The sequence below is a fragment of the Lissotriton vulgaris genome, chromosome 7 (assembly GCF_964263255.1).
Source record: "Lissotriton vulgaris chromosome 7, aLisVul1.2, whole genome shotgun sequence".
Lineage (NCBI taxonomy): Eukaryota > Metazoa > Chordata > Amphibia > Caudata > Salamandridae > Lissotriton > Lissotriton vulgaris.
This window is the reverse complement of record NC_141695.1, coordinates 424,454,438-424,472,736: the sequence shown is the minus strand read 5'-3', so window position 1 is coordinate 424,472,736 and position 18,299 is coordinate 424,454,438. Positions and strand designations below refer to the sequence as shown.

The window sequence follows — 18,299 nt, the reverse complement described above, 5'->3', positions numbered from 1 at the left end:
GCCGGAAGCTCCACCTCCGGGTTGGAATCTCCAGCCCGAGTACGGACATAAAGTTAGTAGTCGTAAATCCATTCTGTGAATACCAAAAGTAGTAAGTGCATTCTGTGAATACCAAAAGTAGTAAGTGCATTCTGTGAATACCAAAAGTAGTAAGATTAGGATTTTGTCTTAAGTTAATTCTTTGAATCGGGCCCATACAGCCCCGTGGAATGGTCTCCCACGGGGCTAAGACGGCATGGGGAACACAAGGCCCCCTCCCCTTTTTATTGCATTTGGCCATAGGGAAAGGGGGCCTTGTAGCCTACTAAGGCTAGGGAGGGAGGCTGCAAGCTCCCCCCTAATATAGGTGTTGCTTAGAGGGTACCCCAGGTGGGCACATGGCACCCATCTATAATTTAGAGAGGCCCAGGGGGATAGGTTTTCCAAGGCCACGATAGGCTCAGGGGAGGGGGCGCACAACCATCTTCCTCTTTTAACTAATATACAGCCCTGGGGATGTGGTTCCGGGGACTAATGAAGGCTCAGGGAAGGAGGCTGCCACGGGTTCCTCTCCAATTTATATTTCAATTCAGCCTAAGGGTGTTTCATAAAAACTTTTGTTGCTGAAATCCCTCTGGCAAATAAGATTGAGTGAAGTTGAAGAACTTTACAAAATGTACCAAGTGTGATGTTTTTTCTAACTTCATGCAATGCAATGTTCACTTCTTAATGACACTCTTTGAGATTTCATGAAGTTAAAGGATGACAGGGCAGCTTCCTTTTACTTCATTTTACTTCTGGTTACAGACAGAAGTGGATTATGTATGCATGTGTATATCATTATGCCACGGAATGTAAACATGGCCCTTTATTGCACTTTATTTATAATACAAGTGGTGCGCTAATCAGTAAACAGAAGCATATGAAAGTGACCACAAGCACCAAAATAGTTAACAGCAGCTATAGTTCCACCAAGGTGCTAAAACAATGTATATGAGCAGACATACGAAACAAGGTAGAAATCTGACATACTCCTACTTTGCAATCCCTACTCTATGCGTTTTTAGAGTGTATGTAGGTGTAGAGCCAAAAATCTTGCCGCAGAATGATCCAGCCCTAGGTGGCACATGTCGTGAGGTGTGTTTAATTTATTTTAAGGACGCAGGGACGATGTTCGCATGTTCTTTAATGGCAGTAACAACATACTGTTGAGTTTGTGGCTAGCCAATAAGGATTGACTAGTGCCCTTCAAAGTGACTAATCTGCGCACATCTGGACACCAACTTGTCAACCCCTTCATGCCAACCCAAGATTCTCATTACGCACTAATCTCTCAAAAAATGTTGAACAGATTAATACCAAATTACAAAAAGTACGCTTTCTGAATAAAGTTCTAACTATACATCCAAATATAGTGTAATTCTGGTCACACATTTTTTCCTGTATCAGACAGCAAGGCTTCCTATGAACATTAACATTAAAAATCAATGTGCTGTGCCCCTCTCTTTTTCTTGCTCCCTGCTTGATGGATTGGCTTGAAACTTTCCTTGAAGTAGCTGAGATGAACGATCTTTTCTATTGAATGTTTTGTGAAGCTACATCAAATGATGCAAAGGTGGGTAGGTAGATAGATAGATAGATTGTGTAATAGTAAAAAGTAACTGAGTGATGTACATTCCTAAAGAAGGTTTGGAGACAATTGGACACTGGGTACATCAATTAGGGTGCAGAAGCTAAAGTCATAAAAGTAATTTGTTTAGAATAACTGCCTCCCCTATCTCCCTCTCTCTCTCTTTCTAACACACTCCTGTTGTCTCCCTTCCTAATTGGATTTGTGAAACTGTTTCTGTTGTACTTCAGTGAAGAGAAAATACAGAGGGGCCACATTTCCAAAACTCCTAAAGGAATTAAGAACATCTCAGCAAGCGACTAATGTAAATTAATAGTGTGACTATACCTTTGTGATCTGCAGACATGACACGTTTCATCAATGTTCTTATAGCACTTCCAAGTTTATAAAGGCCTGCATCATCTGAAATAAAATTGGTCATTAATTTATGGTTAGGAAGAGCATATAAGATGTTGGACAGCTGTTACTATATGTAAACTCATGGTAGTTATGTTGAACTGAAAAACGAGTTCCTGAAGTTTATGGGAATTATTTCTTCCCATGGATTATGGATAACTCATTTTTTACCACCCCCTATTTTTCTTTTTGCATATCTGATTGACACAATTATTTTCAACGATTAAGTGAATCTAACTCCATGAAACAGGAGGCATGAGTAAGATACAACTGATCACAAAAAAGATTTGTGAATTAAGTCCTAATAGATGTGCGGGCACAAATAACTCCATTTTGAGATGATGTTAATGTCATTATTCAAACTATGAAAAATCACTTCTGTGTGCGTGGTGTCCCCTACTGAAAGAATATTGGGAGAAAATATTTGTATGCATCCATCATGTATTTAAGATAATGCCAAAGAAGGAATTTGTATATGTCATACTAGGGGGGCTGGAACCGCGATTAGCAAATGAGCATGACCGCCAACTTTTGGACTTAATGTTGACATTGGCATGTAAGGTTGTTTTATGCAAGTGGAAATGTGCTAAGGAAGTAAATTTCAAGATTTGGCAGGAATGGCTGTCTTTCCTAAGAGGTGCCACGAATCAAGCATTACAGTCCTCTACGTGGTGTCCATCCAATAAGAAATTGTGGAAATCACTTGATAAATCATCCCTCCATTTTGACCCGCCTTGAAGCAAGACGCCCTTGCAATAATACCTTAGATATATGGGTGTGATCCTAGTCTGTATGTTAGAACTATTCCCATTGCATCCACACGTCAAGTGTTTAACACCTTAATCAATAACCTTGTGACAAGCAAGAGTGATTCTTCTCTTTATTTTTATCATTTGTAGTTTCTGTATTGGCCTGACAACATCTGTAACAATTCACTTTTTGCTGGAAGATTTAATGTAATGTCTTTTGCTTTTGTTTTCTTACCTCAATAAAAATGACTTGAAATAAAAAAAAAAAAAAGAATGTACGGTACCTCAGAGGTGAGCAGTTGATTTCTCAGCCTCTAGATGGATAGGGAGTTTTTTCCCTGAGTAAACTGATGCTTACTGTCAACTCCTTCCTGCTCACCATTGTCCTTTTTACAGTCTTATTTTACATGGAGGCAAATTCTGTGAAATCTCCCATTAACAGCCAAATAGGGACACTAAGTGATGCGGTATTACCTTGCAGGGAGCTAGATCATGCAGTAAAACTAAAGGAGTTTCCTTGTGTAAATCCAAAGGAGATAACCAGGTGGAATATATCGCTTAAAAATTGCCTGGAATTTAGCTGTTTACACTTTTCCGGGTGATACCCCTTTCCAAAGGGAAAACCCCACCACACCAATAGTACTGTTTCACCTGTCACCTAAGTAAGTTAGGTGCCGAGCCACACTGATTCTTGATATCCTGCTTGCATCTCCACAGTTACTCATAACAACAAATTCATACAAGCAACACCTGAACCACAACAGGTGAATGACCAGCTCAACAATCCTGAAGACTAAGGTATGAAAGTACCAAACTTTAAAAACATGGCAAGGCTGTTCTAATGAACACAAGAAGATGATGGACTGAGCGCTGAAACTTTTCAGACACTCACGCCTCAGTCACAGAATCCATCATCAGACCCAGCTATATGCAAATCAGTCTTGACCATGTGCCTCATGGGAACAGTCCAGTCCGAACTACCAAGCCAGGTCTTCCCTGGACCAGTAACAATCAATCAATCAATCCATCAATCAGGGATTTGCAAAGCGCACAACTCACCTGTGAGGGTCACAAGGCGCTTGGGGGGGAGGTCACACAGCTCCGATTGAACCGAAGAGCCAGGTGTTGAGGTTCTTCCTGTAAGTGTGCAGAGTGGAGGAACATCTGATGATGAGCGGGAGTTCGTTTTACGTCTTTGCGATGTAGGAGTAGGCTCTTTCACACATTCTGGCTCTGCATATGCACAGGGTTTAGGCGAGGGTAAGGTTGGAGGAGGGGAGGTTTCATTTGAGTGTGTGGAAGGAGACTCTTTTGTTGAGGTATGGGGGCCCAGTGTTGTGTTGTGAAGGTTTTTGTAGGCGTGAGTGAGTAGCTTGAGGGTTACCCTCTTCTCGAAGGGGAGCCAGTGGAGGCACGTAGGTGCTGGGTGATGTGTTCATGTGTGGGATGCCAAGGATGAGTTCCCTGTATGCCAGTGTAGTGGAGTCTGGTAGTGAGAGTGTGGTGGGAGACAGTGTCAAAGGCTGCAGAGAGGTTAAGTAAGATAAGGGACGCCGTGTGGACCTGATCGAGGAGGGTGCAGATGTAGTCTGTGGTGGCAAGGAGGGCAGTCTTGGTGCTTTGATTGCTGTGGTATCCAGATTGGAAAGAGTTGAAGATGGAGTTGGCTTCTATGAAGTTCGTGAGTTGAGTGTTGACGATCTTCTCAGTGACTTTAGCCGCGAAGGGGAGGAGAGAGCTGGATCTGTAGTTTTTGAGGTCCACATGGTCTGCGGAGTGCCTCTTGAGGAGGGGCTTACGTATGTTTCCAGTTGTTGGGGAAAGTGCCAGATTCGAAGGAGGTGTTGATGGTGTCAGGATTGGTTCTGTCGCGCCTACCTGGATAATGAACTATATCTCCCATAATTCCCTGTTCAGTGGGAGGTACTTAAGGAAGCAAGGTGAGGGGGTGGATGCGCGTAATTCTGTTCTGTTCCTGTGCTGAGGTGCAGTGGCTTCTTCCTAGCCAGCGGATTCTCTTGGAGCTTTCCGGACGGAGAGTGTATTTCATCGTTCTACAACTTGGTAAGATGCTGTTTTGTGCGGAGCGCAGTGTGTCCGCTGGGCCACGCGCTGCAGTACAGTATCTTTGTTTTTCCATTAGTGCGGAGGGAGGTGTGTCGGCCGACCACTCGTTGCCGTACACAGTGCCTTATCATCAGAGAAGAGCGCTGTGTGTCCGCTGGGCCACGCGCTGCTGTGTCTTCCTGGTGCTCATATGGATATCTAGAGAGGAGCCTTCTTGGCTAATCGTACTTCCTTGGCTAGCATAAGAGTGGTCTCTCGTCTATAACTTTGAAGGGCAGCAGAGCATTGTAGTGACTGTTAAATACATGTTACTGTGTTCTTATATTACAAGGGATCACTATCAGAGAGGGTGGTGAGGCTTCTAATTTCTACTGTTTCTTTTGTTTCAATCTCCTTTTTGAGGATCGTGGTTCGTGTTTACTCTTCTTATCTCTGATTTATTTGGAACTCTGTTTTACGTCCTGTGGCAAAAATACTGTTTACCATTCAGCCAAGAAAGAAGAGGAGTTCTACTGCCTTCATAAACACTGCTTCATAGTAGTAGTTTATTCTTAGGACGTGCTTCATCGAATCTTTGATGAGTGTCTTCGGGTATGTGAAAACATTTGCACTTACGGAATGGTTAAAGAATGATTGCAGGGTTGCACTTTATTTACCTGTATTTGATATTTGATATTTATGTGTATTTATAAAGCGCAAACGTTCGCTCCCAAGGGAGCATCATGGCGCTGAGCAAGCTGCAGAGGATAACTGAAAAATGGGATGTGGTGAAAGATTGAAGCTAGATGGCAGCCAAGATGTATGCCTTCTGTGTTCACAGATTTAGTTCTGATGACAAGAACTATACTGGATTCTCTGGTGTTTAAGAGTTCCCTAAGACACACTACAGGTATAGCTGTTTCTAGTGAGACCATATGAGAGTAGATATATATGTTTGCCGTATCTATAACATTGTCTTTGTGTTTGTGTTTTATCAGGTCCTTTTTCCCTGCTGTTCCATTCCCTTTCCTTTTTCCCTCGCCTGATGGTTCGAACACCCTGTGTTTACACTTCAGGGTGTTGGTAATATCTGGAGGTGGACCCCTATTAGCAACGACTGGATCATGCGGAGCATATCTGACAGATGGTGCATCGTAGCTCAGGAGCTATGTCAGTGGCATCTCTGTGGAAGATGTGCAGCTGGCAGGGGTTCGTGGGACCTCCTGAGTGAACGCTCTTCATGGTTGCAGTGGTGCCTTCGGAGTGACAGGGGTCCAGATTGAGATGGTAGGCTAGCTGGCATAGCTGGAGGTGGGCGTGGTTTTGGTATCAGGTGTCTGTTTGTCGAAGTTGTCGTAGAGGGACTTGATCTTGAGATGGAAGTAGGATCCGAGTTTGTTGCAGAGGTCTTGGGAAGGTGTGACATCTGAGGCTTCGCTAGGGGGTTTGGTGAATTCCTGAATGATGCTGAAGAGTTCTATTGAGTTGCTGGAGTTGGCGAGGATTTTGTCCTGGATAAAAGTCTTTTTGGTGAATCTGATGCATTGGTGGTATCCTGTCATGGCGTTCTTGTAGGTGATCCGGGGTTTTGGTGTTTCTCGATACTTTCTCGAGACGTCTCCAGGTGCGTCTGTATTCTCTGAGGTTGGTGGTGAACCAGGTAGCTTTCATGGGGCGCTGTCTGTAGGAGTTACAGAGGGGGGCGAGCTTGTCTGCGTAGTCGGTTATCCATCTGTGGAGTTTGATGGCTGCAGAGTTGACGTTGGTCATGGTGGGAGGGGGATCGTGGTTGAGGGTGGAGTTGAGGTGCTCCTCAGTGACCTTGTTCCAATTCCTTCATGGAGAGCATGGCGTATTTTTGGGAGCAGTGTTTTTTTTTAAGTAGAAATGTACGCAGTGGTGGTCTGTTCAGGGGGCTGTGTGGTGTGGCTGAAACAAATGCTGTTTCCTCCTGTGAGGGTACACCCTCGACTGGGGTCAAGGGTGTACCCTGCCTTGTGGGTGGGGATGGTGAAGAGTTATTTCAGTCTGATGTTGGCGATGTTGTCCAGGAAGGCCGTGGAATTGGGGTCTCTGAGATTGTCGAGGTGGAAGTTCAGGTCTCCGAGCAGTATGTAGTCGAAGAAGGCGATAGCGTGGGGCACGATGAGGTCCATGATTGTTGTGGTGAATGCATTGTGTGGTCCAGGAGGTCTGTAGGCAAGGGTCGTTCTGGGGCTGGTCCGGACTAGGAAGTGAAGGTGCACCATGGGGGATGAGGTGTCGTTAGTGCTGGAAGTGGTGAGTAGTAGGGAGTTCTTGTGTGTGCTGGTGAGCTCTCCTCCTTGGTGGTTGGGCCGGTCCTCCCTCTGGATCTTATATACGTTGGGGATGGTAGTGGCGATGTTGGGGCGGAGGTAGAGTTAGTCCAGGTTTCCGCTAGGAAGGAGACGTTTGGAGAAAGGGTGTCAAGGAGGCCCCAGATCTTTACTGCGTGCCTGTTCAGGGAGCACACATTGAGGAGGATGCACCTTAGGGGTTCAGGTGTGCTGGTGTCCGGAGGGTGGTTGGTGGCCATGGGGGTTTGGAGAATGGTAAAGGTGTGTCAGTAGTGTCGGCAGGAAAACTGCCTGTGGGTGATGTTCGGCATCGACAGCTGGCAGTTGTTCCTTCCAGGGTTGAGTGTGTGGAGGGCAGCTGAGCCTTAGCAGTGGGAGGTCAGAGAACCAGGGTCCCTGGGCGGGTTGTGGACGGGTGCAGACGGGCTTGCCTTTGGCGCACCATTAAGGGTGCACAGCTGAGAGGTGGGAGCAGGAACTGGGGGGGGGGGAGATGCACGGGGCAGCAGCGGTGGGAAAAGGACCGCAAAAACAGGCAAAAAGCAACAGAGGACACAACAAGGCCCAGTAAGAGTGAAAAATGACTAAAGACAGAAAAACAGGCACAATAAACAGTAAAACAGACAAAAGGCACAGTAACAGTGAATAAAGACTAAAAAACAGAAAATCAGGCTCAATAAACAGGAAGACATACAAAAGACAGAAAGACAGAGAAGGCAGTAGAGCGGACCAGCCGAAGAGCAAGGCTCTCCCACTGGACCTCCAGAGATGAGGCATAGGCAGGAGCCTACGACTGGAGGAGGGCTTTGAACACCTACCTGCAACCGGAGAATGCTGGGGGCAGCGGCACAGCGAGAGAGCTGCATGAAGGGGAGAGCAGAGTTTCCTGAACAGGAGATCAGAGGGCTTGGAAACACCCCTCATCAGCCAAGCTAGCTTGAATCCAGTGGCAAAGTGAGTAAGAGACCCATGTCTGGGCATGCCCTGCCAACTTAGGGTGAACAAAGCAAACACAAGGAGATAATGGACGGAGCGCTGCAACGAGAGAGGTGCTGGGGGCAGCGGTGCAACGACAGAGCTGCACAAGGGGTGAGCAGGGTTCCCTGACCAGGAGTTCAGAGGGCTTGGTAACAAGCATCCTGGGACAGGTTTCGGGGTAACATCCCTCATCAGCCAAGCTAGCTTGAATCCAGTGGCAAAGTGAGTAAGAGACCCACATCTGGGCATAACCTGCCAACTAAGGGCGAACAAAGCAAACACAAGGAGTTGATGAAAGGAGCACTGAAACTTTTCAGAGATTCAACCCCAGTCACCCTCAGTCACAGATCTGGGTTGAATCCATTATCGTTCTTTAGCTCACTTCTCCACCCCAGTTCAAACCCAGGTATATGCATATCACTCTTGACCATTTGCCTCATGGGAACAGTCCAGCCTGAACTGCCAAGCCAAGTCTTCCCTGAGTATGTGAGTGCTTGTCAGAGGTAGTGCAGTAACAAAAAGGAGGGGGCTCATGAGGCCCCCTTCCTAGGGCACTTTGGAGCCCTGGGGACCACCACCTCCCCGTGGTTTTATTTTATCAATGGATTGGTGCCATGTGGACCCCTTTCTGGGACTTTACCATGCCCCAGGGTCCACCACCTCCCCGGGGCTAAATGTAAAAATAAGCAGAGGGGGCCAGGTCGACCCCTTGGGCCCCAGGAATGGCCACATTCCCAGGGATTATTAAAGAATAATGCTAGGAAAGGGGCCGTGTCCCCCCTCCCTGTCCTGATTTTGGCCCCAGGGACCCCATCCACAGTGTACGGACACATTTAAGCGGTTGCACAGGCCCCACCCAGGGCACTCAGTGTGCTTTGAATGGGACTGAGAGGGATCCTGAATTACCCCTGCAGTCTCTACTGGCTCCCTACTCCTCTCTGAGCTGGCATTGCTCTAGCTGGAGCTGCTAAATTTGCAACTCCCATGTGCAGGAGCAATTCTGTCATCTGTTTCCGTACCCACATGACAGCAGACAGGGAAACAGATGAAAGCTCCTCTCTCAGTGAGCAAAAACAGTTTGATAGCTTCCACTTGCTGGGAATGGAGTTAGTGTTTGCTCTTGCTTGGAGGAAGCTGTCACACCTCCCGCCAAGCACAAGCAAACTGCTGTCTTCTCAAGGTGGGCACCTCAGGAGATAGGAGCAGGATGGTGGGGGTCCCCAGGGTCAATAATGGATCCAGGAGGGAGGATGTTTGGCTCCCCTCCTTTACTTTTCACGGGCCAGCCCCATGGAGGTGGTTATCCTGCATATATGGCCCAGGAGGGGGACACAGGCCACATTTCCTTTTCTGATCTTTGTGCCCCATGGATGTGGTGGTTCCAGGGGCTATTAGTAAGTAGAAGGGGAGGCTCCGCCCAGCCTCCCTCTTTTATAATTTGTAAGCCCCAGGGGGTGGTGGCCACCTGGGCCTTTAAATGGCTGAGGAGGAGGCCACACAGCACCCCTCCAAGAAGCCCCGGAGAGGTTGCAGTCCCAGGTGTTCAAAATGAACTTGGGGATGGGTGCTGCATGTGCCCCTCTTTCCATTTGTTTACAAAATAGATTCCCCCAGGGCCTGACAGACCCAAGGGCGGAAAAAGAAACTAGCACAGGAGAGTGTGCTTGTTTTTTTCACCACAGAATCATGACCTTGTCGCAATTTTTTGGCAAAAGGTTTTTTGAAAAATAATTTTTTCCCTAACGTGGTCGCAGAGCTAGGTGGTCAAGGTATTCCTACCCTGCCCCCTTTTATTTGTTTTAATGTTTGTTTGAGACTCGGCTGAAGCTGAGTCCCAAGATGGCTGACAACAAATCCTTGTTGAAGTGTTGGCAGCCAATCAGAATTCTGCCTGAGATAGGGAGGGTTCGCGTACCTAGTAAACAAATTTGGGTTTCATGTAATAACTCTAAAACTACTGAATGGATTGACACCAAATAACAAAAAGCGTGCTTTCTGGACCAAGAGCTACCTTTCTGTCAAGCCTGGTGTAATTCTGTTCAGCAGTTGTGGCTGTAGTTGTTTGCAAAATCTCTATGGCAAACACAATTTTGTTTTTCCCTTCCCTTTTTCTCAGTCCCTGCTTGACGGATCACCCTGAAACGTTCCATATACAATTAGACGAAGTAGGGCACTTTTTAGAAACTTTTATGAAGGTTCTTCAACCCGTGCCAAAGATATCAGCAAGTCCAGAAAGAGTGCATTTTATGATTTAGTCTAAATCCCATCAGTAGTTTGAGCAATTAATGCTCAAAACTTTGTATATGTAGGGACTCTAGGGGTCGGGATACAAAATAAATCCTATTATCTGATTGGCTGCCACCTCATCAACAAGGAAGTGGTGGCAGCCATCTTAGGACTCGGGGCTCGAGTCTTAAAAAGCCGCAGGGAGAAGAAGACGTGGGGGGAAGGGATGGATGCCCTGTTCCCCTAGACCTGGTTGTAGGGTCTCAGAGGCACAGCGTCTAGTGTCCCCCCAATTTTTTTTAATCAAAAACACATGCAGACCCCCTCCCTGAGCCTTTATTGGCCCTGGAGACCCCAGACCCCATCTCCTGGGGCTGGTTCTCTTGCTGTGACCCGGGGAGCCCACCCCCAAGGCACAGTAGTTTCTCTGCCCACACCAGTGGGGGCATGACAACTTGTGTTTGTTCCCTCCTTGCTTCAGTCAAATGGGAGCAAACACTAAGGAGGAGATTTGCTAAGATTTTGTGCAGTGTTTGCTTCACAACGTGCTGCAAACCAGTGCAAAATCTTTTTTACCCAATTTACTTTCCAGCGCTAAACTTGTTGAGCACTGGAAAAAAGGTAAAAGTAATGCAAAGCAGCACATAACACTGCTGTGCATTACTTTGAGGCATGGGGGCGCACCAAGGGTGGTGCATGGAGACACCATTGCAGCATGGCACAAAGGTGTCTCTGTGGCGCAAGGCAGCTGATCTCAGCACTGGCTCTAGTGGGAAGGGAGGAGAGTGCCTTATTTTAGTAAATAAGGAGCTCTCCTCCTCTCTTCTTTTCAAGTATCACAGTGAGTATTTGCCGTTGCTTCAGTGCGCTACATCGAAAAATAGTAAATCTGCTCCTAAGAATGCTCCTAGCCGGCTAGAGCTTTAAAATGGTCCTGCTGGCTAGGTGCAGACATGAGCTCTGTTACCCTGCCTGCACTGATGTGTTCAGGGAACCAGATCATGCTATTGCTCCCACCCAGAGGGAGCAGTATAAATAGCCGCTCTGTTCAGGTAGGAGCAATGCTGGATCCCTCATCGTGGGGGAAGCAGACTGGGTTTGTGGGGGCCCTGAGGTTCCTACAGTGGCCCATAACTTTGTTAATGGTGGGTGATCTGCGTGGGCACCAGGGCACCCACCTTGAAATATTTTGAGCCCCGGGGATTGGAGTTTCAAGGCCAACTCAGGCTTGGGGAAAGGGAGCATGTGGTCTCCTCCCCTTTAAAAAATAAAAGCCCTGGGGATGGGGTCCCCACAGCCTATTAAGGCTTTAAGAGGGTGCCATTTGTCCCCTCTCCCTTTTAAAATACATAGGGCCCTGGTGGATAGGGTGCCCAGGGCCTGATGAGGGTCACGCAGATCTCCTCCCTTAGAAATAATATGGCTCTGGGGGATGGGATCCCCAGGGCCAATATAGGCTTAGGGAGGGGAGGCCATGTGTCCCCTCACTTTAATAGTTACTCTGCCACATAGGATGGGATCTCCAGGGCCTAATAAACCTTAGGGCTCATATGCCCCCCCTTCCCTTCAAAATAAGATACAGCCCCGGGGAATGGGGTCCCAGGGGCCTAAAAAGGCATGTCCTAATCCCCTTTTTAATTATATTTGGACTCAGGGAATGGGGTCCCCGGGGCCCAAGAAGGTTCAGGGAAGCAAGACATACACGACACCCTCCCCTGTTTAAATGTATTTAGCCCCAGGGATAGGGGCCCAGGATCTAATAAACTGTTTTTAAAATGTGGTCCGGGGAATTAGGTCTCTGGATCCAAGATGGCTCGGGGAATAAGCCACACACACCCACCTCTTGTTAACTGTATTTGGCCCTAGGAAATAGGGTCTCCGGGGCCCAAAGGCAAATTCTACATTGTATGGCAAAGGCTCAACCCCCCACCATAGTGTAAGTTGCCTGGGGAAATTTGCCTCAGGCCCTGTGGCAAACCCCCTGCCACATAGTCGAAGGACCTGTGTAGCCAGGTGGTGCGGCCAACCCCATGCCACATGTGCATCTTGGGGTTTACTACATGAGGGAGTTTGGGTGCAGGGCCAGGCCACAGGCCTGGCCTTTCAGCCAAACCCCCGCCCTACATGGCCAACAGCTGTGCACGGCAGAGGGTTGGATTTACGTATGGTAACACAATATTATTTTCAGTTTTAAAAACCTAGAAATTCACTGAAGAAAACAAGCAGCTACTTGTGCCCTAAGGTAACTATAACTTGCTCCCTCACCATTCACTGCTAACTACCCCACATATTACATCACTCACAGCATCTTCTATGACCTCATTGATAATGTCACTGCAACATCTGCAATTAAATTATGGATGGGAAAACTGTGCACAGTGGGGGGCCCCATGGTCAAGCCGGCCATGAGCAGCATGGGGTTGGCTGTATGCAGGGGTGTTGGCAGCAGTGGCCAGGCCGTGCAGCAAACCCCCAGCCATGCACGGCCGGAGGCCACGTGCAGCAGGGGGTCACAGTTACATATGGTAATTAAGTATCACTTTACTTAAGAACATCCTTGAAGTTCACTTAAAAAACGCAAAGGTTAAAGTAATGTTATAGTTAGGTGTGATAAAAAGCTCTGTTTACACTTTAAAAAAACTTTGAAATTCATAAAAAACAAAGGTTAAAGGAATGTCATAGCTGAATTTGTCAATGACAACATTAATGTTTGGAACTACAAAAAACACAGAAATTCACAAATTATAGTGAGCAGCACTACTTATGACTCGCACCTTCGCCATGCACTACTTATGACGTAACATGACATCACTCAGAACATGTTCTATGACAAATTTATGACATTAATGATGACTTCATTGATGACATCACTGATTATATCATCCAAGTGTGCTAGTTTGTTTTATGGCTTACATTGTGGTGGGTAACTCCGATATTACCTTTCTACCTAATTTTTTACAATTTGGGTCCAGCTAATAAGTGTAAGTGTGGACACAACCCATGTGCTCCTCGGGCAGCTTAGCTGCGTACAGCTATTGGACACATTATAAATGTTTGTATTCAAAAGTAACTCTGTCTGCAGGTAACAGTTGGATTGTGCTAATTATGTTCCCCCTACGTTTTTCAGTGCAGCAGAAAATGTTTTCAATAGAAGAGAAAGATTCTACTTAGTAGATGATCATTTTTGTAAGCACCCTTGAGTTATTAGAGAGAATCATGTCAGCATGACAACTTGTACTTAACATAGAAGACTGTGTGCACCAGGTACTAATTGATAGACATGTATAAAGCAATGTACCGGAATATGAAGCTTGGATGATGTCATCAGTCAGGGCCGGTTTTAGGGCAGTGTGACTGGTGCAGCTACACTGGGCGCTGACCTGGGGAAGGAGTGGTGACTAGGGGGGGGGGCGTTGGGTTCAGCAATAACTCACAATTTAGAAACACCTGCTGCAGAGTTCCTTGTGCGTTCAGTTTTCAGGCAGCAATATAAATGTCAAGATTGCTCTTGTAATTAATGGTCCTGCTATAGAGAAAGTTCAGAGTTTTGTCTAGGGGCAGTTTTGACTCGCCATAAAGTGGCAGAAAGTGTTATTATGCCTGTTGCAAAGCATGCATACCATGTAGATCACAGATCTGTATTTTATGTGGATAGCTGAGGGGATTACTGAATTTGTCACATAGATGCTTTTGTTACACAGTTCATAAGATACAACCCCAATATAGAACAATGACTGTGCAAACTGTCAAAGAACTGCATGCAAACTGCATTAAATAGTTAGGATGTGTTGTTTTTCCCCCAGTCTTTCATTATCTATTCCTAACGTTGCTAAATAGGGTTTGTTTGGGTCGATATGCATTCTTATTGATAATGCCAGCCCTTACCAGTGCTTTAAAATAAATGAACTGTATGTGAGAGAGGGGCTTTGGAGTGATGAGGGGTATTTTTGCCTGCTGGTAGTCAGGGAATCCAAGGGTTATGGGGGGGCGCTAAAAGGGATTGTCAAACTGAGCACCACTAGCTCTAAAGCTGGTTCTGTCATGAGTGATGTCATCAATTATGTCATTTGAGATATTATCAGTGATGTCATAAATTATGTCATAGAACATGTCATGAGTGATGTCGTATGTGAGACTATAAGCAGTGCCTGGCTGGGCGCAAGGTATAGCTAGTGCTGCTAACAATAACTAGTGAATTTCTGTGTTTTTGTTTAGTTCAAAACATTAATGTTGTCATTGACAAATTCACCTAACAATAACGTTACTTTAACCTTTGTTTTTTTCAGTGAATTTCTCAGTTTAAAAAAAAAATAAAAACAGATCTTTTTTATCAAAAATTACTATAATGTCACCATAACCTTGGCTTTTTTCCCGTGAAAAAATTATATATATATGCATGTATATGTATGTATATATATATTCACTGAAAAAACCATAGGTTTCACACCAGTTATAGTTAGGAATTAGCATTTAAAAAACCTATTAAATTCACTGAAAAAACCACAGGTTTCACACCAGTTATAGTTACCTGGAAATTTTACTGACATAAAACCATTGAAATTCCCACGTTATAGTTAGTTGGACTCACTATAACTTGCGCGCCTGCAATGCACTGCTGATGACGTCACATATTACATCACTCATGACATGGTCAGTGACATCACTCATGACATCACTGATTCACCTAACTCATAGGATGACCCCAGCTGTCAAAAGAGCAGCCTCCTCACCTCCCCCTGTGCCTTGAGACCCTTGCGGGTGAGTAGTTGTACTTTACCAACCCCCGATTGATTGATTGAAGTTATTACCAATCACTGGGACGAAGAAGAACATGCCGAAGGTCTCCCCTTTGACGACTTCCAGGGCAGCTCTGGCTTTCTTCCTTATTGCTAAAGCAGGCTCCATGTCTTTGTCATCCTCGGTGCGTATGTTGCGGTCAACATAATCATACCTCAGGTCATCAAAGATGTCCATGGTTTGCTTATCACATTTCATGCAGCAGAGGGTAGCGGTAGCCAGCCCGAGTACGAGTAAATAAATATGCCACATTGTTTCACAAAGAGTTTCAGACTTGTTGGCTGGAGTCTTCCATTCTACGCTTGTGTCATTGAGCTTTCCACCATACTGCCTTCCAGGCCATGCTAGAACTTTTCTCAGAAAATCATTTTCCCTTCATGATCTACACTTCGCCTTCAACTTACAACTGGCCGAGATCTTGAGAAAAACACAATTCTCTCTACATGATCCTTCCATTGTCAAATAATATACCTTGTGTTTTGCTGTTCTGTTCTGTGATGTCTGTTCAGTCTCTCAAAGTATCTGCAAGCCCTCTTCTCACCCACTCAGAAACCTACAGAAGGTATCTGAAGCCAAACACTGTCTCTGAAGGGTCCTTGTGTGGGGACACTCTCCAGTTAGCCACACAGTCTTCAATTACCCTTCTGACTCACTCAACAATTTGTAGGTTTGCTATACCGCCAGCTTTCAATATTTTCTATTCTGAAACTAATTTTCCCTCCTTCAGACGTCTGGAGTATCCTTCCTTTTACAATTGTCTCAAAAAGCTCCAATTCTTCTGCTTAATTCTAACTAGATTCTGTCTGACATGTACTAATGCACAGGTAAGTTCACTACTAAATTATCCATTGCTTTGCTGGCTCTGTTCACATGCAAACAACCTCTTGATAGTCTCTGTTCTTCTTTTTCACCAGGTCTTGAGCAGCACTCTTCTGTCAACCAAGAGCCCTGCAAGATTGACCTTGTTCTGCCACCTTTAGGAATATTCCACTGTCCGACCTTGCCCCCTGTATAATTAACCTTAGTATGTCAATGATCCTTTCAAGAAAAGCTATTTCCCTACACATCAATAACTTGAAGATACCACGCCCACAGTGTCACAGCCATAAACCCCTTCTCTGTGCAGTATTCCTGAGTAACCTAGCAGGCATTCAATAGATACAAACCACCATCAATGTCACACTATTTCCCTAAAAACATGCCTAGTTGATGTCAGCTGTTTCTCCCTGCATAAAGATCTATATAAACCCTCTTAGCTTAGCCAAATAGTTTAATGTAAACTGCACTAAAATTCACATAATCCCGTTAAAAAAGCTTCCTTTGTTTCTCTGCCATCTCTTTACCGATTGTTCTTACGGACAATCATTGAACGAGGTCTATCATTTAAATAAAAATACATTCAATGACCAAGCAGCATGTTCCTAGATTTCCCTCAGAAAGTATGTTCTGTTACTGCTTTGGTGTTGCTATGTCCAGGCCGATGACCTCACAATCGGTCTAATGTCTCTGTCTCTGGCAGTGACATCAGAGTTAAATTCAAGCATCAAGCAGCCTTTGCTGCTACAAGTGTATTTTAAAGGATTCTGACAATGAGTAGGTAAATACTGGGCTGAATAAGTATCCATGTAAATTAATTTAGGGAAGATTTACAAACAATTCACGCAGCACAGTCCCCCTTAGGCTGTGCTGCGTTGCGCGACAGGGAGGGAGCAGGACAACGCCATATCTTCAGAGATATGGCTCTCTCCTTTTTACCTTGTGCCGGCGCAGATTACAGCTGCTGTGCGCCAAGCACACACATTAGTACCATAGCGCTAGGTTTGTCAAGTCAAGTCAAGTCATAGAATTTATATAGCACACTACATACCCAGAGGGTTTCAAGGCGCTTAGGAAGGGGAGGAGGATTACTTGTCAAATATCCACGTTTTAAGTTGCTTTCTGAATGCTAGGTGGTTCTGGGTAAGGCGAAGGTAAGCGGGGAGTGAGTTCCATGTTTTAGCAGCCAGGTATGAAAAGGATCTGCCTCCCATGGTGGTCTTGTTGATGCGAGGTACAGTGGCGAGGGCTTGGCTGGAAGAACGTAGTTGGCGGGAGGGGGTGTAGAAGGACAGTCGTGAGTTGAGGCATTCTGGACCGATGTCGTAGAGTGATTTGTGTGCGTGGGTAAGCAGTCGGAAAGTGATTCTCTTATTGACGGGTAGCCAGTGGAGGTCTTTAAGGTGACCAGAGATGTGTTCGTTGCGTGGGATGTCTAATATGAGTCTGGCTGAGGCGTTTTGGATTCGTTGGAGTTTCTTCTGGAGTTTTGCGGTAGTACCTGCGTAGAGGGTGTTTCCGTAGTCCAGTCGGCTCGTGACCAGAGCGTGGGTGACTGTTTTCCTTGTTGTGTCGGAGGGGATCCAGCGAAATGTTTTTCTGAGCATGCGAAGAATGTTGAAGCAGGAAGAGGATACGGCGCTGACTTGTCTGTTCATTGAGAGTGAAGAATCCAGGATGACGCCTAGGTTCCGTGCGTGGTCTGTCGGGATGGGTGCTTTTCCGAGGGCTTCCGGCCACCAGGAGTCGTCCCATGCAGAGGGGGATGTACCTAAGATGAGGACTTCTGTTTTGTCTGAGTTCAGTTTCAGACGGCTTTGTTTCATCCATTCGGCAACTTCTTTCATTCCTGTAGGTTAGTTTTGGCGGTGCTGGGGTCATTGGTGAGAGAAAGGATCAGTTGAGTGTCATCCGCGTAAGAGATGATGTTGAGGTTGTGTTGGCGTGCGATGGCCGCGAGGGGGCTCATGTATACGTTGAAGAGGGTGGGGCTGAGTGAGGATCCTTGTGGTACGCCGCAGATGACTTCAGAGGCCTCGGACTTGAATGGTGGAAGGCGGACTCTCTGGGTTCTTCCGGTGAGGAATGAGGTGATCCATTCAAGTGCTTTTCCTTGGATTCCGATGTTATTGAGGCGTTGTAAAAGGGTTTTGTGGCAGACTGTGTTGAATGCCGCAGAGAGGTCAAGGAGGATGAGGGCGACTGTGTCTCCATTGTCCAGTAGAGTTCGAATGTCGTCTGTTGCTGCGATGAGGGCGGTCTCAGTGCTGTGTTTTGCTCGGAAGCCAGATTGTGAGGGGTCGAGGGATTTGTTGGCTTCGAGGAAGGCGGCGAGCTGGTTGTTGACAGCTTTCTCGATGACTT

The 18,299-nt window shown here is 46.1% G+C and overlaps 1 protein-coding gene across 1 annotated transcript in view; it reads right to left on the bottom strand.

The window, feature by feature from the left end:
• IZUMO1 (izumo sperm-oocyte fusion 1) overlaps positions 1–15,296 on the bottom strand; it is a 254,288-nt gene extending 238,992 nt beyond the window's left edge. Inside the window, exons 1-2 of the mRNA XM_086929367.1 lie at positions 15,138–15,296; positions 1,937–2,069 (exon numbers count right to left, since the gene is read on the bottom strand). Of these exons, the coding sequence (XP_086785493.1) occupies positions 1,937–2,069; positions 15,138–15,296 (292 nt within the window). The remainder of the gene's footprint in view (positions 1–1,936; positions 2,070–15,137) is intronic.
• Positions 15,297–18,299: the final 3,003 nt, after the last annotated feature.